At 41.6% G+C, this 22,430-nt stretch overlaps 3 protein-coding genes across 5 annotated transcripts in view; 2 read left to right on the top strand and 1 right to left on the bottom strand.

Annotated features, from left to right (window-relative positions):
* cacna1c (calcium channel, voltage-dependent, L type, alpha 1C subunit) overlaps positions 1-4,602 on the bottom strand; it is a gene marked incomplete at both ends in the record, with an annotated part of 184,278 nt that extends 179,676 nt beyond the window's left edge. The window contains one exon of the mRNA XM_083999993.1: positions 4,479-4,602. Coding sequence (XP_083856119.1) covers positions 4,479-4,602 — 124 coding nt within the window. The remainder of the gene's footprint in view (positions 1-4,478) is intronic.
* On the top strand, positions 803-13,126 carry dcp1b (decapping mRNA 1B). 3 transcript variants are annotated; one of them, XM_083999995.1, is made up of 12 exons: positions 803-1,190; positions 1,636-1,676; positions 2,087-2,214; positions 8,051-8,117; positions 8,450-8,684; positions 8,910-9,011; positions 9,202-9,510; positions 9,541-10,165; positions 10,246-10,296; positions 10,555-10,751; positions 10,925-11,137; positions 11,227-13,126. In XM_083999995.1, the coding sequence occupies exons 1-12, from the start codon at positions 1,032-1,034 to the stop codon at positions 11,302-11,304; spliced, it is 2,205 nt and encodes a 734-aa protein (XP_083856121.1). In that variant the 5' UTR covers positions 803-1,031; the 3' UTR covers positions 11,305-13,126. The 3 variants fall into 3 exon arrangements, with proteins under 3 accessions (XP_083856121.1, XP_083856120.1, XP_083856122.1); XM_083999994.1 differs by having other exon boundaries at positions 9,202-10,165; XM_083999996.1 differs by lacking the exon at positions 10,246-10,296 and having other exon boundaries at positions 9,202-10,165.
* Positions 13,127-19,467: 6,341 nt separating this feature from the next.
* cacna2d4a (calcium channel, voltage-dependent, alpha 2/delta subunit 4a) overlaps positions 19,468-22,430 on the top strand; it is a gene marked incomplete at both ends in the record, with an annotated part of 80,833 nt that continues 77,870 nt past the window's right edge. Inside the window, one exon of the mRNA XM_083999758.1 lies at positions 19,468-19,643. Within this exon, the coding sequence (XP_083855884.1) occupies positions 19,468-19,643 (176 nt within the window). The remainder of the gene's footprint in view (positions 19,644-22,430) is intronic.

Below are 22,430 nucleotides of genomic sequence, written 5' to 3'. Positions count from 1 at the left end.
ATTCGGTTCAAATAAAAACATACTTTTGGGAATATGGGTCAGATGGTGCAACCACCCTTTACTTGGCTTTCCCTCCCATTATGAAAAGACTTGTGGGGGGATACACACAAACAAACACTAATGCATTCCTTGCAGCTTGCAGATCAACTCCAGCTCCTGCAGTAAAAGGCTGGATGGAGGAGGGATGGTTGTGTTTTATCCATTAACCATCCCTTTGATGCCCCCTAGTGCATTTGAAAGGAAATGTGGAAATGTAACCAGGAGACATCAGTCATAATCACTGTTTATGTTGCCAAGCATTCAGATATACAGTCCACAGAGATGAAGGGATGAGATGGAAGTGAAGATAAGCAGCTTACTTGTATCGAAACAAGTGACAGGGGAATAATGGAATAAATTCAAATAGAAATAAACATGACACATTGAATTTCCTACAATATCGAAGGAACCCTCTGTGCACAAAAATTTGGTTTTATACACACATAGATGCACACACTCACATGCCAAAAGAGAAAACAAAAACACGCTCCATAACCAAACTCTGCTGCAAGTAGCCTAAATGCACCTGAATCAACCTGATCTAAAATTCACATTTTATTATCATCTAAATCAAATGCCAGGTACGAGCTTCATAATGTATGCCTATGTCTGTCCTCCTGGCACTTTCAACTCGTGTGAATTACTGAAAATTCACGCACATGACAGCAAAGACCTTTCAATCGATTAAAAAAAATCCCCAAGTCGATTGATATGCCTGGAATCTTGAACCCTTTGGCGCAACTACTCATGTCTGGTTGTTTACAATCTCACTGGTTTAAACATGGCCGTTAATAAACTTAGTCACAGCAGTTAGAGGTCGATAACTCTTGGTTTTTTAACATTTACAAGTCTTAAATAGCAAAAACAGTCTGCCGCAAACACGCCGCTTTATCTGAGCTTTTTTCTCGCCACTAGTTTGGTTTAAATTCCGTCTCTCTGTGACTCGTTAGCCGTCGAAGCTAGGTAGCGAGCTAACTTCGCCATAGGGAACAATGACAGCGACTTCTGCGGGTAGCACTAGCTGCCTCCCCGCTAAAGGACTCGACATAAGTCTGGCTGCACTGCAACGACAAGACCCGTACATCAACAACATAGTGGACTTGGCCAGCCAGGTCGCTCTGTATACTTACAACAACCGGACAAATGAGTGGGTAAGTCTGAACTGTGGTTAATGATACCATGCTAAGTTAGCTTAGCGTCGTCATCTCTACCGGGTAGACGCGCGCTTTGTCGCCGACACAGATTTACTTTCTGAAAGTTTCAGGAGCAAGTAAACACAAAATAACCGTGGCTGCTCATTGTTTAACTACTTTCATATTAATTTATAACCTACAACATCTCATTCATCTGAAGATAATAATGTATATTGCAGGGCTGCTTCCACCTACGCAGTAACTTAACGTTACCGTGTACATTGACACAAAGTTTCCTCACATAAAGTTTAAGTTTTCAGACTTAAAATTTTATTTTATGTTTTCACTTTGACGAGTGTTTTGAATGAAACTGTTTTGTTTGGCCATTCCCACACATTTCTTACCTGTGCGTTGACACACGTGAATAACAGCGTTACTGTGGTTGGCTCTGTGTTTCCCCCAGGAGAAGACCGAGGTGGAAGGAACTCTTTTTATATACACGAGGTAAGCGATTGATATTTTACACGTTGTTAAAATAGGCTAGTTGTCAGAAAATACAGAATTCTTCCCTGACATTATTGAGATAATGCAATATTTAATTTTCCACTTTTCTGACAATTAGCCTACATTATGATATTTCTGTCAGAAATATTTGTACCCTTCCTCAGTTACCGACATAAATTGATAGTAATTCTAATTCCACATTTTCACTTTCAGTACTGGTATGTTGAAATTCATCCACAATGTATTGGATTTCAGAACTTTATACTTGCAGTGGGTAATCACATTCTTTAGAGTAATCAATATACCCCGAATCTCGCTGAATAATTTCACAAGGCCAAGCTAATTTTTGTTTCCACTTTTGCAACTTTCAAATTGATTTTTCACACATGTGTCTGTCTGTGTTGTTTCAGGCTGGCATCTCCCAGGCATGGGTTCACTATAATGAACAGACTCAGCATGGAGAACTTGACAGAGCCAATCACCAAAGACCTGGATTTCCAGCTCCAGGACCCTTTCTTACTGTACCGCAATGCACGATGTAAGGAAGACACACTTCTTATGTCTGCCTGCCAAGTATTGATGCACTCAGATTTTTGTGTGGCACATTTTGTTCTCAACACCTGTTGAGCACAGCACATGCATTATGGCGACTGCTATTTCTTTAGTGTGATGTTTTTTGCACTGAATTATCATTATAAGTGCAAGATTGGTTTTAACTGACAGTTTTATTGCTCAGGCACTTTTAGAAAATAGGATAGGTATATTTGATGCAATGTTATAACAGGTGTTTCTATAGCTACAGAGTGGATACAATGCAAAGAAAAGTGTCCCAATGTGCAGCTGATCTGAGTGAAACCCAGTAGTTCCATATAAGGAGCATAGGTATCCGGGTGAATTATAACAGCCTGACTCCTCTCAGACTTACATCTGGCTCAACACACGCACACGCAGACACACAAACACGTTGCAGAATGCGCCTGTGGGACAGGAGCCTGACAGCACTACAAAACCAGCCAGCGGAGATTAGATAGTCCACAACAGTCACTGATAATCTAAACACACACACATACACACTCACTCAGAAATCGCTGACACACACAGACCTCCCTCCCTCTCTGGTCTCACACTCTCCATCAGGCTCAGTAAGAGGCAGGTGGAATGCACTGTTTAGATACCACTGGATTCCCTTTTGCCTTCTTTGATCCTTTTACTCCAGTACTTCATTAGTCTTACTGACACTTATACAACACAGTCATGATTAAACACCCTGAAGGCTCCGTGAAATAATGTGTATGACATAAACTTTCGTCTGACCTCTCCACATATTTTGCGCCAGGTTTAAATGCACTCAGGACCCATGAAAGATGTAAATAGTTCTGGCCTCGATATGTGAATAGAACATCAGTGATGGGGAATAAATTGTCGGTGAACAGCTAATTCACTTCATTTCAGCTCTGGGAAGGAAAGAAATGTAAAAAAAAAAACAAAAAAACATTTAAAGCTGGTAATCACAGCTCAGCTGATGACTATTTCCCCTGATAAGAAGCAAATGCGGGTAGGGGTGATACAAGTTAAAGAGTGGGCGGGTACATAGCAAACTTAATGGCCACTGGCTCCAACTGATTACACTGATTTAAGGTGGATAATAAAACACCCTAAAAAGGAGAATCACAACAACATAGTTGCCCCTATTTACCCAAATGATTGGACCATAAATACATTTGTCTGGCATGTGGCCGTGTGACAAGGTCGTTAGGCATCCCAGTATAGCAGGAGTAAGCTAACAGTCACTGAGATGATGGTACGTGTGTGGCGGTGGGATCTTTTACCGACAACTATACGCCCAGGAATGCATCTGAGCCGGGAAAAGATGTTTCTTCGTGGGCCAACGTCTGATGTGTAATGCTGTTTAGACCCCAGGCTGTTGGTTAATGCCGCCAGTCCCACTGTGTCGTGACCTCTGTGTGGAGGGGTCGTGGAATCTTATCATTAGACAAACAAGTAGCTCTCAGTGCTGCCGTAACTTCCTGGAACGGCAGTTGGCACAAAGTGGCACCCCACGCTAAAAATAAACTGTGGAGATATACCACAGAACAAGGCAAAATTTCAGAGGGGGGAAATTTACCCTGAGCAAGTCATTATTCCTCTGGCAAATATCCCAGTGCACAGGAACAGATAGGAAGCTTTTTAAATTCCTTCCTATAAGCACCTACTATCTCTACTATTGTAGATTAAAAATGGCTCCAAAGACTCAATTTAATATATAGTTTATGTTTGGTGCTGTGTATTTTTAGAATATACTATATTACATAGATATTGTAGGCTGACATTTTAAAATCCTGTGAGGCGGAGCCCAAACATACAGAGTTTAGTTGTATTTATCTTAGAGCTGAACTGGGCAAACAATTTATCAATAGATCCACACTTAAGTAATCATCAACTGTTTTTAATAATCAATGATTTTTAAAAAAAAAGTCCAAGTCACTGAGGTCAGGCTTCTCAATTTAGAAATTGAATCAAACTTTGAGAACTTAATGAAACAAACCTTTTTTTATTTACATATATTTGAGGCATATGTAGCCTCATTATAAAATAATCAGCAGAACAATGCATGATAAAAGTAATCATCAATTGCCCTTATTTTTTTAATATCAGCCTTCACAATTAGCACCGATGTGGATGCGATCTGGTCTGGTGTACATACTGCAGCGCTTCAGCCACACATAGAGGATGTGGCTAACACCAGCGCTCCAGTTAACATGGCAGTGGTGTTGTGTACATCAGGTGCATGGATAGTCTTACCCCCAGGCCGGACATACGTGTATCCCAGGTCTTTCTCTGACACCAGGGACCCTTTGAATCTGACCTCAGGTTCCTCCTCCAGTCTCTCATGTTTCGGCTTCCTCTGAAACAGGCCGCTGAACATGGCTCCTCTGGTCTCGGCTGTCTCTCAGTCCAGTGGTAATTGTCTCGTTGACCTTCTTTGGAACTTCAAGGTGTTTAGATGATGCGCCTTCAGTTGCAGCTCTAGTGATCTTCCTTATCTGGCTGAAGGTTCAGCTTTTTCTACTTCAGTAGCTAAGGATGCACCAACTGTTCCAGGTGGTACTGTGCAAAAGGCCCTGTAGTCAGGTCAGGTAATGCACTGCAACAGCTGTCCCAGCAATTATGGTAGTGCCTCCTTGGAACTGCTCTTTAGTAACAAGAGGTCTCAGTGCAATTCAAATGTATTTATGTACCAGGGGGAAGGAACAAGGTGTAACAATAGTAATAACATTGTTGGCTGTGAATCTCAATATTTATCCCTCCCACAATGTCATGAATTCCATTTATCCAAACAAAGGAAGTGGTGTTTCTTCACAGTCAACAATTATTCCCAGCATGGATGTGAGTAACTGTAAAAGCACCTTCTGCTGCTGACAAACCTCCAGCAAACTAAATACAAGCTAAAAGAATACCAGCGCTGTTCATCATGATGGATGCTGTGTGAGCTCTCTCCACAAAAATGATCACAGACTGAAAAAGGACACCTAATCCATCTTGGACAACAGTGTGGCTTCTAAATGACTGGACTGCAAACTTTACTAAAGCTAAAGAAAAAACACACACACACAAAAAAATAGCCTAATCTTTGAGTAGTCCCAGTAGTGCAGTTTGGGTTGCCGCCAAAGCTGGGTACTGTGTTGTCAAAGCACATTTAAACCTGCTGGAAACTGGAAGTCAAAGAAAAACACTTTGGAGATAATTAGAAATGTCTTCTTCTTTCAAAAAGCAAAGTCCCACTAGAACAAAACAGTGACAGGTTGGCGTGCTGCTTCCAAGACGTCAACCTCAAATGAAGTCCTGCTGAAGTTAAAATGCCTTCTTAATGATCCAAGTCCCTCTGGAGCGCTGTCAGAGAGTTACTGGAGGTCTGCAGCAGACAACAAACATGCACCAGTGCTCACTGTTCAGTCAGTTTGTTGTACTTTTATAGAAGTTTAAAAAGAAGCACACAGCCTTTGTCCTTGATCACATGCAGTCTCCCAGTAGAGTGAGTATTGCCAAAGTTTCCAATACTCCTTTTTCAATTTGTAAAGGAATGTCGTCACTCAAAAACTACATTTTCTCAGTCAGTGCTCTCAGACTTTGGTGTCCTCCTGCTCAAGTTATTTACCTATGTGACGTTGCAGTGGAGTTCTCAGTCCAGCTCTCCTTCACCAGTACACCACACATGCCCCTCTGCCTCCGTGCTCTCAGTGCAGTGTTGTTGGCTGGAGCCCCTTTTTCCCTTTTTCCTCCCTCTGACATCCAGGCTGAGAGCCTAACCTTGTGGCCACGGCCACTTCTTTGTTGGTGCTACTGGTTTTTGTCCTCCTCCTCCTCCTCCCACTCTCTATTTCTCACTCTCTCTCTCCTTCTCTTTGTCTTGTTTAGTGTGATACTTTTGGTAGTGTTTCATTATTTCTTTACTAAAACACACCTTCTAAGCTCTTTCTTCTCGATCCTCTTTATTTTTAAGACGAGTAAGTAGATGAGACATGGGGGCAAAATAAAAGAGACTTTCTGGATTTTAAAACTTTGCATGTTTGTGTGTGTCTCTCCATCAATTCACCTCAGCTCAACGTTTTTTCATTCATTGACAAGATTCAGTCTGTTATCCTACAGCTAAAGAGCTCGGTGTTGTTCTTTTGATGGGTCAGTTGATAATCTCCTCTCTAACACACCTCGCTTCTTTCTATTTCATATCCCGCTCACTCATTTTCTCTTAATTTTCCAGCTCTCTGACTTTGACTGTGTATGTGTGTGTGTGTGTCTCTATGTCTCTGTCAAACAGCCTCATCCCCAGTGAGCACTAAGTGGCTCTGGCTCCACCAGACAGTCTCCCACTGCAGTTACTTATTTGGTACTGGGCTGATTTTCCCAGGCTCAACTGAACCCTGTGTGTGCGCATACGTGTGTGTCTGTCTGTGTGTGTGTGTGTGTCTCTGCTTCTCCCGCCTTGTGTGTTCCTCTCATCCATACTGACCTCAGTGGCTTGTCCAACCTCACTTGTTGCCAAGGGCGTGTGTTTCATTTTTGTGCCTGTCTGTCTGTGTGGGAATGTGTATATGTGTGTATGTGTGTGTGTGTGTGTCTGTGATAGGACCATGGTTGTAACACTGTCCACCACACACAGCATAGTAGGTCTCGCTTGTTACATTTCATTCTGTCATTCTCTCAATCTCTTTTCTGTCTGAGAATAGATCCAGCCACTCTCTACAGTAGCTCATTCATAAGTGTTTTTATTTCCCCTTACTTTCATCTCTTCAACACGTTGCCTCTGTCCCCCTTTTTTTTCAGAACCGGCCTTATCTTTTCTTGAGGCCATTTTAGGAAGTGTGTGTTGAGGTGTGACACGATGTCTTCCTGGCTGAGATGTGTCCATAGCACCGAGTGTCAGGTTTTAAGTGCTGGAATTTGGCCTCAAGTACTTACACCGATTTGAACCGATTTAAAATCCCATGTCTGCCAGTTTAGGCAATTTTTTCCTGTTGGCACACTTTCTGCCTAGTTGCTTGTGTCAACATTTAAGAAATGTTCGCTTCTTTTGTCGATAAAGATAGAGGTAGAAGATTTGGTGTTTATGTTTCAGATATATATATCCAAAAGAAATATAATTTATCTGTTTCAGGTACTAGAATTAGAAAATACCAATATTTTTCTCTAAGAAGATAACATTTTTAAACCACTGCTTTTATTTCCTGACATACTAAACATTGTTGCTGAGCAAAACGGCGCTGGTCCATGGAAGTGGATAGTCTCGCAACACCACTGGCTGCCTCAGCGTGCTTTCAGGAGCAAGTGCAAATGAAAATAGAAAAATGAGTCACAGTGTAATATAATACAGCCTACTTACTGCTGTGTAATCCTGTGACAAATGTGTGTTAGTTTTGCCTTTTGTCTCCCTTGTTGACCATGTTTATGTAGTTCAAGAGACTCCTGGGGCCCATGTTTCACTGTGTAATGGCACCGCTGACTTCTGTTCCCATTGGCCTGGCTGGGAAATGACTAATTTAAAACTCAGGGCTTAGACCCAGCAGGGGCTAATAATAAACAGTTAACATGTCTATCCTGCCTGTACTGATGTCATAACAGCAGAATTGCACTACAGCAAGTCTGTGCATTCATTTGATTTTAAGGGTACGGCAGGTCATTGGGCTCATTTTGTGGTCTGCTGACATTAGAAGCTCAGAGCTGGACGGGCAGTTACATTATTTCACAGGCTAACTCGGTTTCTTTGGAATTGGCAGGGTCATGACTGCGCAGCTAGACATTTTGTTTCATCTATGTTTATACAAAGACATTGAGAAATTAAATTCTCCATCTGTGTCCCTCTCCTCCTTCCTCAACAGTGGTTATCCATGGGATTTGGTTCTATGATAAGGCGGACTGTCAACGCATTGCCCAGAGGATGAAGATGTAAGTACTTGTTTAAACAGTAATTTAATATATACAACACTTAAGGACAACAAATAATGAGTAATAAGTTATTTTCAGTCAAAGTTTGTTTTTATATCTTAGTCTAAACATGAAAGACTGTGTGTATTAAAGGCTCAGTGTCTGGGGATTAGAGGCCACATCTAAAGCTGTCAGCTAATAATGAATGATGAATGAATGAAATTGGCTCCGTGAGTGACAAAGTGAGGTTATGTAACGTTTTAGGTCTAAAGATGAAGTGGTAGTCTTATTCCGAAATGCAGTTCAGTTTAATCTGTGTCAATAGAGCCTTGCTCATGGACTTTTCTTTGCAGTCTGACCCAGCAGGAGCAGGTCATCGCTCAGTCTCAGGGTGGTTGGTTGTCCCCTGCTGGAGGTGGCGTCGGTGGCGTTGGGGGCTTTGGCAACTTTGGCGGCGTTGGTGTCGTTGGTGTCGTTGGCGGCGTTGGCGATGGCAACAGTGACAAAGGAGGCGGGAGTGAAGTGAAGGGAATAGACATCATCCAGATGTTGACCAAGGCACGCACAGAGTACGACAAAGGCGGCAAGGCAAGGCAACAACTCTTAAAATACTTAAAAGCCAATAAGACTGGATATTCAACCAACACAACACATCAGGAATCAACACATATTAATCACATTTAAAGAGTATAATATCAGAATACTGATTTGGAAAGACTGTCACAAATTTATTTAAACTGGTTTTAAGTTTTGGTGGGAAATTCAACAGGTTGAATATCACAGATTACAATTTTGGTTTAATTTGTATTTTAGGAGAAATCAACCTCAGAGCCAAAGGAGATTGGTGGCAGCAGTGTTCTCTATGGGAACCCCAACTTAATTAAACCAATACCTGTTAAACCAACTAATACTCAGGTAAAACACTCACATCCTGTCAACATCTAGCCCCTTGTCTTTATGCCTTTTTTTTTTATCAAGTCCATTAAAAGTAAGTAGGATTTGTGGTGTACACGAAAAGCTCATCTCCAATTCAATTCCTGTTTTAGAAATAACTGAAGCTTATGTTGTTGCTTTCTTTTCTCTTCTGTCTGTTTGTCTCCTCCAGGACGGTGAAGGTCCTGAACCAAGGTCTCTCTCTCTGGCGACTCTGTTTGGCTCTCAACACCAACAGCAACACCACTCGCCCAAACCTGCCGCCGTCTCTCCTCTGGCTGGGCCTGGGTCTGCCCCAGGGTCAGCGTCGGGGAAAAACGCTCGGCCACCTGTAGCCCGCGCACTGACTTACGAAGAGACACTGAACTCTGCCAGAAGTCAAACCTCCAAGGCAAATGTTTGTTCTGATGGTGGGATCAGAGCAGGACCTGGGGAAGAAAGCGGAAACGTTGTTCCGGGCTTGCTGCCGATTCCTACCACCGTTCAGCAGCAGCAGCAGCAGCAGCAGCAGCAGCAGCAGCAGCAACAACAACAACAACAACAACAACAACAACACTGCCCAGCCATCCAGAAGCTCATGCAGGGACAGAGAGGGGTCGGAGGTGTACTTCAGACCGTGTCCGAGTCGCCTGAGAACAGGCTCTGCGACAACGGGGTGCCACTGGATCATCACCACCATCACCATCTTTACCACAATCATCATCAACAGCACCAGCAGCACCAGCAGCACCAGCAGCTTCAGCTTCAGCAGCATCAGCACCATCTTCATCAGCAGCATCAGCACCAGCAGCTTCAGCAGCTTCAGCTTCAGCATCAGCACCAGCAGCTTCAGCTTCAGCAGCAGCAGCTTCAGCAGCAGCACCAGCAGCAGCTTCAATCCGACCCAATCAAGAGACTTTTCCAAATCCAACCACCTCCCCCTTCTTCTTCCCTCCCCTCCGCTGCTCCTCACGGTTTCTCCAACCCCCCTCCTCTGCTGCCGAACCCCCACCTTCCTTCTCAGCCCATAATGGTGGATCCCGTGTCATGTTCACACCTTCAAGCGCAACAAAACCAGCAGCTGTTCCTCAGCCTTTCTAAACCTCAGCAAGAAGCCCAGCACAACAGCCAGTCGCTTTCAACTCTACAGGGAGCAGGTGGGACGTCTTAGATTCTACTAATAAGCAATAACACCACGTTAACCATTGTTTTAACGATAATTCTCTTGCTTTGCCAGGTTTGTTACCATCTCAGGTGACGAATGACCAAGCCATTCAACCCATACAAGGTATTACATCAGTTTTCTTCAATAATAATTTATACAGTATATGTTTTGTTAAAGTAAAGATAGTAAAGACAGAGATGTATTTATTTTCTGTAGCACTTGCCATTTCCTCAAATGAGGAATGAGCTATGAATCTGTACTATATTGTTTACTTGTATTTTGGGTATTTAACCAATTAACTTGATTGATCAAATAAACTAGAAATTACATCTGTTCAATCTGTGTGAGCTGTTTATTCAGTCCCTTGTTTTCTTTTGTCAGGTGTGGTGTCTCCTCATGAGCTCCTCCAAAAACTGCAGCTGGTCCAGCAGGAGCAGAGCCAGACCCCCAGCGACCCCCCTCGACCCAGTCCAGGACTGGCCCCTCGATTCCTGGGGCACACTCAGAGTCAAAGTGCAGGCCTGGTCCCAAATCAGCCTGTAGCCACTGCAGGCCAAAAGGCTGCACTGCAGTTTCAGGTAAGCACTTATCAGCTCAATCCCGAGCTGTAAATGAAGGTACTGTTTTGAAGTAAAATTTAATTCTGTATAGTATTGTGCATGAACCTTGACAAAATCATGGTGTTGCCAACTCATTTCTAAAAAATAAAAAAAAAAGATGACAGAGACCGAACAACCTCTTGTCTGTGCAGGTCATCTCCCCCCAGAGAATACCAGCCACCGTGGCCCCCAACCTGCTCCTCTCTCCCAGTGTGTTCACTCAGGCAAAGCCAACTGGAGGGTTGTCAGCAGTTGTGCAGGACAGTTGCCCTGCCCCCACAACCCTGCCCAGACCCCCACTGCAGGAGGAGGTCAGAGTTCTTTCTAAAAGCCAGCTCCAAGCCACGCTGCTGCATCTGATCCAGGTAAAAATGAATATTACTCGAGGTGCTATCGTACACACACAAACTTATGGCATACCGTATATTGTAAACATATTGCTTGTTTGTTTCAGGCTGACGGCTCATTCCTGGACACTATCTATGAAGCCTACATCAGCCGCTTTGCTAATGGCTCCAGCAGCAAGTACTAACGACTCTTCGCACCCTCAGTCTATACATACACCCTGTCCACAGCTGTGAGGCTCTCACCTAATATGGACGTACAACTTCCTCCTACGAAACCCCACTCCAATCACGCACACACTCTCTCTCTCCACATGTCATCTTTGCACTGTATCTCCAGTCAACCTGACTCTCTCCACTTCAAACCAAGTCTCTGTAGTAGCATAAAAAATAGGTGTTATATGAAGTGTTTGTTTCCACTTCAGAAAAACTTTTTTTTTTATGAAAAACAAATTCTATCAGTCTAAGAACCACAGATTCAAACATGTCATAAACATACAGTCTTGACCTCACCTGGAGTTCAGGGGAAAATCCTGTCTATACTGTAGTTCCTTCTCAGTGAAGACAAACCATGCTGCAACTGAACAGTTTTCCCAAGTGTAGCACAATTTATTTCTTATTTGATTTTGTTTAGTTTTGTCTCGTCTTGTTATAATTTGTAGTTTAACGCCAGCCAGCCTTCAGGGCTTTAATAAACAAGTCTTCCTAGTTTGATAACCTGTGCTGAGGAATCTGCTCAAACTGACTTGAAAATGATAGAAAACATGTTAAACATGTTATTTTCTGTACATTTGACAAAAAGTTTAAATGCCATTAGATTTGTTGATTTGTTTTAATTTAAATTATGAGTAGTTTGCTTTCTAAAGGAATTTTAAGTATGAGTTATTATCAAAATGCTTTTAAACTAATTTAATTGATACCTTGTTCTTTTGACATTTTTGCCACTCTGATATCTGCATTGTTATTTTAGTTAACTGAGTGAATCTGGTGTTCACAGGCCTGCAGAAAAAGAGATTCTTTTCCATTCCTCTCACTTTAATTTGTTAATTCCAGCTCATCTGAATATTATTATTATTATCACCACGAAGGAGCTCAAAATGACATGGTATCAATTTAACTTGAAGAAAACAGAAGGAAACCACAGGAAATTGTCAGTTTGCACTACCTCACAGAGCTTGTTCGGAGGGTGTTACCTGTGTTTTACTTAGTAGAAGCAGCAAATAGTCAAGTTATGTGTCTGGACAGTTTAAAGGTTGCATAATGGAATATTTGTAATCTAATCTAATTGGGACTTTTGTTTTGGTTTACTTAAGGGGATTTAATTGCTGCAAAAATTACAGTTTACAAACTTTAACCAACTGAAATACGGTATTGCTTGTTTTTATTTTTTTCTGCCAAAGTTGCTGTATCTACATTCATGCCAGAAGATACACACACACACCTCCAATTATATTGACGGGCTTGTTCAATGCAAGTTGTTGAAAATATTATGCTCTATTCCATTGACTGTAAAAATGTCACATCAACAAATCTCAATAGTTTGTCACTTTCTACAACACAGAAGTGAGTCAATTAATTTTTTCCTTTTGCCTGGATCAGGGTTTGAAGGTCGGGCGATGGCCAATCAGCAGCAGCAGCAGCTACCAGAGGGTACACAAAAACAGCAGCAAAAAAAAACAAAACAATAGCGACAAAACAGAAAACATTTACAGAACAAAACAGATATTTTTTTTCCTATTTTTCTACTTAAAAAGCAAAATGTATTGTTCTCATAGTCTAAATAACCAGCATGTTAACATTACAAATACAGAGTTAAAACTTAAGTCTATTTCACCCAGATTCAACAATATAAACAGTTTTTTTTGTCAGAGGCCATTATGATGTTTTAATTCACAAGATGTCATCCATGATCTTTTTTTAAAAAACATTTAAAACATTTAAAAACAATATGAGACATGAGAATGTTAAAGGATTTTTTTTCACAAGTTTTATCTCTTTTTGTCAAGAATGTTTTGCTCTTAAAGAAACTGGAATATATTTTAATTGGATATTAAATGTTCTCAAACTGCCCACGTTGTTTATTGTCTTTTTATGGATCTGCACAGCTGAGTGGTGCTATGACGACAACAATGATGATCATGATGAGTATTATTATTATTATCGTTCAAGATGCAGCCTAGAGGAACACTGATCACACTGAAGGTACAAGCGTTATTGCTTTCATGTCATATCATCGCTTTCTTTTGCCACAATCAATAGTGTAACATAATGTCAACAGTGATTAATCAGCCATGTTTTACACACCCAGCAGTATTGAAAGACCTAACCCAATTAACGCCCAATAGTCTTTATACAACATTAGTTTTTCCAATAATAAATCACCCCGCCAGTGTTTGTTGTGCTTAACTGAGCACACACTGCAAGCCAATACAGCAGAGTTGCTGACACGTGGGTGTTAATTTGACTAAACAAGGGACCTCCCGTTGAGGGACGAGGGCGGGCGACCCACCGGACTTGACACTTCTGACTTTGAGAAAACAGTCTCACACAAGGTCCATTTAGTGGCTGTTGTGGTGCTTTCGGTTAAATCACATGTTCTTCATCAGCAGGTGAAGCAGCTGCTAAATGCCGGTGGTGCTTCTGGAAAACATCAGATCTTAATCTTACATGGAGGAATGAAAGTGTTCAAAGAAATGGAAATAAACAATTTGCCATGCGTCAAACTATCTGCAGACGAAGGTCATGTGATTTGACCTTGTGTTGTGTTGAGACCGTTTTCTCCAGGGTTGCATGAAAACATTGTCATTATATGGGAAGATATTGCAATATGCCATTCAGGTTGGAATAGTTTACTTTTTGTTTTCACCTAATAAAAAATAAGATTAGAATATTTGTTTACGTCCAGATAGGATTATATAGATCCCTAAAACCTAACAGGATGCAACATCAAGGTAGAATGTTTTTCTTTTTTGACACAAAAGAACAAATAAAAATGTATTTTCTCACTGATGATCATCTTCCTCACTCGTTTTCATTGCAGCGCTGATGATGCTAACCCTGTGCAGTGCAACAGTGGCACCGACTGACTCTTAGGAAATGCGTCAATTAACAGCTGACTGATGTATTGATGGGCTGACTGACTCACTGAAAATGGTCCATGGGTTGAAGTCGTCAGCTGGTCTCCCATGGCGACCACTTACTCTCTGGACAATGGTGATAATGACCTGTCAATCGCCTTTTTCCCATGCATGCATGCGTACAGTATGTTCCTTTAAATTAACAAAAGGAAAACTGTAACTTTTTGAATTCACAATTCACAAGTCTGTTAACACTCCACACACACTTTGCCCTCCGTGTCTATTTCTATTATATTTTAAGCATCCACGGGGATTCATGACATTATCTTTGTGTGCACATGCGTTTGTGTTTTGCTGTGACAAATAATCATATCAGTCCATTAGTACCAATTTGTCTTGTCGAGACTCTTAATGGCTCCATAACAGCAGCTGGGAAACAAAGCAGTGTGAAGTGATCAGAGACCAATCAGTCTGTTTTCCCCCATTTTTGTTGGGGAATTTGGCCACCTCTCCCTCACTCCCTTCCTTCCTGCTTCCTCTCGATCATGGCTGTTTCATATATAGTAATTTACATTATTATTTACTTTAGCTGGAGCTTTTAACTAAAGAAGCTTACATTTTTACACTTTACTTAACAGTTTTGTTGTAAAAATGTTTGTAAATGCTATAACACCTTTATATAGTATTAGTGCTATTAGTACCTTACCCTTTTAAAAGGAATGATGCACATGCACGCACCCACACACACACATACACATACACTGTCCTCTGAGGTTTGGAGGTTCCAGACCACTGGTTTAGCTGATGGAGCTAAAAGTAAGGGCTGACAATTAGCCCTGGCTTAGACTAATCAATGTGACTTCTGATGTGTGTGTGTGTCCGTGTGTGTGTCCGTGTTCATTTCCAGAGAGGCGGGGTCCAGTTAGTACAGGGAGTTCAAACCACTTTAGCTGCCTCTGTATATCTGTACTCGCAGCCCGGGGATGTCGAGAAGTCGTCTGAACCAGTGAAGCATCAAAGTGAGCAGAAAAGTCTAAGAGTTGATAAATTATGAGCAATAATGTTTTCACTTCTTTTTTTTTTAAATGTCTTTTGAGTTTTATTCATGCTGGTGTGTGGTCCTGTGTCCAAAGTGAATTTTAAGAATCATCTTTCATGTCGTTTCTTCAGTCTCCGACACTGAGTCAGTTAAAAGACGAGTCAGGCCAGGTGAGTGACACTGCATGCGCTTCCTTTATGCAATACTGCTTCTCTGCCCTTGTGGTTTAATGTATTCTTAGTTCATTTTATGTGTGTACATGTACACATATGAACAATAGAATATGGTTTGCACAGTATACAAGTCTAAAAGTAGGATGACAGCTAAAATACTAAAAGTGTCTATAATATCATGTTAAACTACAGTATTTATTCTTACAGAGGTGGTGCATCACTACTGTACTCATTTTAATTTACTGAAGTATGGGGCAATGGTGTTTGCCTCACACAAGTACATAAAAAAGGTTTGTATATTGCATAGATTCCAAAATTTATGGTCACTTGATGCACTTTTGTCATGTCTGAGACAGGAATCGGGGGACCACTATGTGTAGATAACTTAAAGGAAACTCAGAGGAAGCAGAATTTATGCAAACTCGCATTCATTTTTCAGCAGCAGTAAGTGTCACAATCTTTTATTAAATAATTTTATCAAGTTTTTTTAGTTTTAGCCCCAGTTTTATCACTCTAATCCGTCTAATTCCTCGAAAGGTTATGATATCTTTCTCCTTTGTTTGTTTTTTATCAACGCCTCCTTCTTTTGTAATTGTAGAGATTTAATTGCATCAGCAGCAAATCTGAAGTGGAGGTTGGCGGCAGAAGTTTTTCCATCACAATCGGAAAATTTGCTGTGAAAAATCAAGTGTTCATCCGCGATGATGGGTCGGGGAAACTGGCTGAGAGTTCATCTCCATCATCAGTGATCTGGGTCAGTGGGGGAGGAGGAGTCCCACAGCTGTTACACACCGCTGGTGTGTGTGCGTGTGGATATACATATGTAGTGTGTGTGCAGGCTTGTGTCCCAGCCAGTCTCTCAACTGTGTGTTACTAATCTCAACCCTTTCTGTGGCATTATGTCTGTTTGTGTGTGTGTGTGTGTGTGTGCCAGGTTGTCTTGCTGCATTTTCATCTCCATAACAGCAGGAGCAGATGCTTTATTCTGTCTATGTGTGTATGTGTGTGTGTTGGCATCGTGTAGCTGTGCACATTAGTTGTATTTACCTCACATGCAATGGTTAGTGTTTGTGCGCTGATATCTAGTTAAATGTAGTTTAATGGGCTACGTGAGCTCAGTGTCATGTCTCTGCTGCAGCTCTCACAGCTACAGTTTAAAATGCTATTCGGGCCCTGGGTTGTGCACAAAGCGAAACACACATGGTTACTTATCTAAACAATTTATACAAAGCTGAGAAAAACAGTTTGTAGTGTGTAGCCATGCGGTAGGGAGATTGCAGATGTTTTTAAGTGGTTGCAGGAATTGCTGACATGTTTTTTTTTACATATAAATAAATTGGAAAAATAATTAGAGATGAGAGTGGATTCTTAACCCTAAACGATAAACCTACCTGTGTGTGTGTGTGTGTGTGTGTGTGCGCGCACGCACATGTGTGTGAGACAATGAGCGTCCACTAGATGTCTCAGTGTGTTTAGATTATGATGTGTCAGTAAAATGCTGTTCCTCTTCATATCACGACTCCTATCCCATCTTTTGCTCCTCTTTTTCTCCCCATCCTCTCTTCTTCCTCCCATCTTTCCCTTCTCCTCAATTTACTTTATTTATTTACTTTACTTTAATTTTTCCCCCTCTAATCCCTTCCCTCCTTTGTTCTTCCTTCTTTCTCCCCCATGATCCCTTAAGATAATTTTTCTTTTCCTCGCACGGAGAAAGATAAAGCAAAAAAAAAAGAGAAAAAGTGAGGGACGAGTGGAGAAGTAGCAGGTGAGAGAAAGACTGATGAGAGAGAGGAAGAGAAAAAAAGATGGAGAGAGACACAACTGGGTGGAAAAGCAGGACTACAAAGACAGTAGGTCAAAGACTATGAGAAAGATGGCAGGGGGCAAGAGAGGAAGAGAGAGAGATATTGTGTTAGTGTTAATGTGTGTGTGTGTGAGAGAGAGTGAAAAGGATAGAGAGAGAAAAGGAGAGATGGAGGGAGGAGGGGTTTAATCCTGCCTGGATTATGGTATAAACTGGTGCCAGAGAGCAGGAAGAGATATGCTGGAGAGAGAGAGAGAGAGAGGAAGTCCCACTATCTCTCCATCCATCACTCCATCTTACTCTGCGTCCGGCTGCATATTTGTGCCCCGGTGCTGCTACGTGACTTTGGTTCTGGATCCACGAGGGTGTGAGGTCAGCAGGAGGGACGGGAAGCAGGGAAAACAGAAGTTGGAGCAGGATTTCTTTCAGCTGTGTGTGTGTGTGTGTGTGTATGTTGGGACACCACGCTGCCTGACAACAACAAGGACTGAACTCGTGTGAAGTCAGAAGTTGAGCGGGACACCCCCAATTCCTCCCTGGCATCCCGTAGAACTAAAAGAGGGGGGCATGGAGGAGAGAAGAGGATGATGGGAGGAGCAGAAATAGGATTAAGAGGCGAAGAGAGGGAGGTGTAGGAAGATGGCGTGGCTCTGTCGTGACTCCTGGCGCCAAGAGGTGACCTTTGACATTGAAGACAAACGCTCTCCACACTCCTTTGTGCGCCGAGACATCCAGCTCAGCTGACATCAGATCAGCAGTCGGACTCTTTTCATTCACTCTCAGTCACATTTGAACTTGCTGTCAAGACCCACATGCCTCAGAGGACCTGTTTTAAAGCTCTGAAAACATGACATAGTGAGTAATCTTCTGTGCTATTCTGTTCTCAATCATTTGGAGAGGTATCTTAATCTGTGTGCAACCTACTTTTAGGCTCCAGCCTGTGTTTCTTTTAAATTAGCATCCTACACACCGGAGAGATTCAGTCTTTTGTCTCAAACAAACATCACAACATATTTGTCTTTCTCTTTTTAAAGCTGTGGTGTCTCTGTATCATTCTTTAAAGCCAAGCTGAGTTAAGTGTGCCTGCTCTCAGGATGACATGCTGCTTTTATTGTTGGATGTTGTGGTTGAGTTTTCTGGAAGTGTTGCTCCTCCTGACCAAAAGTCTGTTTGAAGGGTGTTGTCAGTTTGCTCCTGTGTTAGGTTTCATTTCACAAATAGCCTTGTTGTTGTTGTGGGACATATTCAATGCAGAAGCTAAGACCGGTGTTTTTGAGGTAACAGTGGATCACATGCTTGATGTGGGAGGTAGCAGTGATGAAAACTACTCCTGCAGTTCCTCATCAGCTCTGTGGAACTTCATCACATCATTTAGCTTCATGTTTAGCAATTTAAGCTCTGAATTCCCACAAGGCACCACAGCACCAAACACCTAAACAAGAGTTAGCAACTTGCTAATGAACATGGCTGAGGATTTTGCTGCGAAAGAACCAAATAATTTCCTTCAGAAGTTGCTGGAGACAACAAAAAAGAGATCTATAAGAAGGACAGGAAAGACGAATGCAATTACTTTAACTATATGACCAGTATGAATGCTGATGAAGCTATGTGGCTAGGTGTTAGCACACAAGTCTGCTCAGTTTATCAGATGACAATATGGCTGTGTTGTGTTTATGTTCAGCTTCCATTGACTTGAAATGGCCCCAAAAAACACATTTTGCCGGTTTTAATCAAAGTTGCTATTTATTAAGGACAATGTGTGAATTCATTGTAATGGCATTTGCACAGACACCCATTACTTGATCTGAATGATGAACTTCTGGTTATGCTTTTTCAAATCTAAAAGACTACAATCAAATATACACATGGGCTTTTTTTTATTGGCAGTATAGATTTTACCATCTGTAAAGTCTTGCATTAATTAATGAACAAACTTTAATATATTTGAAGAGAAGAACCAGAGCTGTTAAACAAGCAAATAAATCAGACTCAGATTTTTCAGTTTCTCAGTTTTTATAAACTCAGTAGTTGTTGGTTGATTTGTGGATCTGAAAAACCGTAAACCAAGTTATCATCAGTCTCTCTGCCTTCCCAGATGACATGACAGTCACCAGCCAGCTCATTGCACCTTTAACGCTCCCTTCTCCCTGTGTTTGCACTTTGCACTGTGATCTGATCACTCCTAATCTCACTTTGCACTGCCCTCATTTCATCCTTTTTTCTTTTTTGGAGCCAGCGTGCAACAATAACTCGGACTGATGCAGATCGCAGCAGCTGCAGGGATGAACCGCTGGGGTCTGGGAAACGCTGGGGATGCCTGTAAATCAGGCAGAAGTGGGCCGCACAGGGGGAGGCTGATGATGCTGATGTGGATTATCTCATTCAGCTCGCTGTGCCGGATGGTCGACAGCCAGATGAAGATCCCACCAGAAACGTGAGTACAGCTGCACCAGCAAAACACTGACACTGACTGACTCACCCTCATGGAGCGAAACATCAGGAGGAAGTTGACTTCTCCTTCCAAGTTTTATCAGTTCATGAAAAAACGCTGCTCAATCATTTTACTTGCAGCTGCAAATTCATTACCACAATAAAGTCAATAAAACAAATTAAAATCTTCTTTCTTTACATGCATTCACCTGATCAGATACTATTATCTTTACTATGATTGTATCCATTCCTCACTAACAACAGGACACAATGTTCTCCCATTCAGCGTAATACAAACTAGGATACAAACCTAGTGCTTTATTAAGACATTACATCGAGAGTTTTACCAGGTAATTTCCATGTGGGCACCCTGGAAAGCCTACATGCAGATTTACCCTTACCGAAGCCATGCGTCGGATGGATGAGTCAATGGTGTTCTGTCTCTTTTGGCCGATTACTCCACTCAGATACATATGGGCCATATGGGCACCTGTGGGGTAGAGCTCACTGCCAAACTAGCATAGAGCTCCTCCACGACTACAGCCAAATGTCCAGGCTGATGTATAAATCTGTCTTATAATAATAAACGCACATACATCGATTAAAAAAAACAATAAAAGTAGATGTGCTATCTTATTTATTTCATACCACAAAAAGTAATGAATATTTTATCCATCAAATTGTTATTAAGAATAAAGTACTGCGCATTTGCTAGATGACTGAAAACCATGGTGAGTTGATTGGTTTTGGTCTAGACTAAAAACCACTCAATGGATGGCCATGAAATTTTGTACAAACATTCATGACCTTTATGTCTCTTAATGATCCCATCGCTTTTCCTCTTGCACCACCAGGTTTGTGGTTGGCTCTGTGAAATGGTTCTGCATCCATGGTACTATTGTTCATATGATGAATCATTTAACTAACTGTCATCAGATCAAAGTTTATTTTATAAGCTCCTCCAGTACTTTGGTTTATCACTAAAAACTGTGACACTCTGAATACAAAGCTAAACTAAAGATGATGAACCTGGCTGACAGTGTAGAGTCCCTCACACAGCTACTAACATGGCTATAGACTGCAATGCTGTACATCAGGCCAGGGGGGTGGTTAATTAGAGAAAAAAGTAATTTTATATACATACATATAATACAAAGATGTTTTTTAGAGAATGTACTTACAGTAATTCGTGAAGCTTTTTTCTCAGCTGAGCACTTCTTTTGGGAATGAAATGCTGTGTTTGTTCTCCAGAAGCCAGACGAAGCTCTTTCCCCTGAACAGTTTTCAAACTCCCTGCTGACTAAAAAACACTAACAGATCGATACCGTGCTGTCAGTCCATAATAGCCTATTAACTGTGTGTCTGTGTGTGTTAGTGTGGAAGTGGCTGAGAGGGACAGAGAATCACAGACAAATACAAGTGTATTTCGTTTGCGGACTCACACCAACTGGATGCTGTGTCTTTTTAGGTCAGTGTCAGTGGCTACATATTATGTGAATGTTATAAAAAAAAATCTGAAAACAATGTCAGTTTATGTAGTTTCAAGATATATTCAGTGAATATGTTTTGTACTTAAACAGTTCTTACAGTATATGCTGTGAATACTGGCAGGTTTGGGTGACTCAAAGCTCCAGGGAGAGCAGAGTTCAGCAGGACAACACAGGTCACTGAGCCCAAAGTCCCTCACTCTGCCTGGGGAAGATGTAGCAGCAGGACCCTGCTGGCTCTGGAAGTTATCGGGGCCATGACCGGAACATTTCAGGGCCAAGAAGGTCAAATCTTCAGCCTCTGAGTAAATGTTGCTCCATACTGCCATGAGATAAATATAGAAAACTGACTATGGAGACACTGGAGCAACATCTCCAACAAAACATATGCACATCATCACACTGATCCAGATATTTATCCCTAAAGTAAAAAAAAAAAAAAAAAAAAAAAAACTATGATTCCCCCTGGATTAAAGATGGGAATTTTCTCTATGTAAATCTCAAGTAAATACGTTTTTGGTCTTTTGTCTCTTGTGGGGTTCCATGCATTGGTCCTCAATTTGCTCCACATTTTAACAAGGTTTGGCGTGCCGCCTGCCTAAGGCTCTGTCTTAATCTGACCTTGTCTGCCTTCTGCAGTGGTGCTTTGGCTCACATACACTGGAAGGAATTTCTCACGAAGTGTATTAAGCCCTCTCAACTGCAGTTCATGTCTTGCTTTCAGCAGGAGAATCTCTGCTGTTGAACTGATAATAACCTTTAGAGTCAGTCAACCTCTTCTTTGGTCAGAAACTTCCCGACTCTTGATTCTTGAGACGGTCTTCGCAGTGATCGGACCTCAGAATGCCACAAAACAGCCTCTCTGCTTCTAAACTCACATTTAAGAATGAACACAGTCTCACACACTTTGCAATGAACATATCAACAAGTCAACAAATTATCAGCCAGTTTTCAGTGAGCCTACCTGAGGCTGACATGGTAGCTGTTACAGTACAAACCCTGCCTGCTAACTAGCAACGAGCTGGCCGACTCCCCATAGGTTGAGCCATCTGTCACATCCTGTCTACTCTCTAACCTCTATTACCTTACCTTGGCTGCATTCGCATGGAGGATTTGTAGAATTACTACATGTTATTATTGAACAAGGAATGACCCCTTGACCTGGTAGCTCGCCAGCTTTTATTGTCACCTTCATGATGATCTCTTTCAATCTGTTATTGGTGAATTCTGCCTCAATCAACATGATTGTCTTCTATATACGTGATGTTTTATTAGCCTTAATACTGGATTTGGATGGAGGATGA

The sequence above is a fragment of the Trachurus trachurus genome (genome assembly GCF_905171665.1).
Source record: "Trachurus trachurus genome assembly, chromosome: 23".
NCBI lineage: Eukaryota > Metazoa > Chordata > Actinopteri > Carangiformes > Carangidae > Trachurus > Trachurus trachurus.
This window is presented reverse-complemented; position numbering and strand designations above follow the sequence as displayed.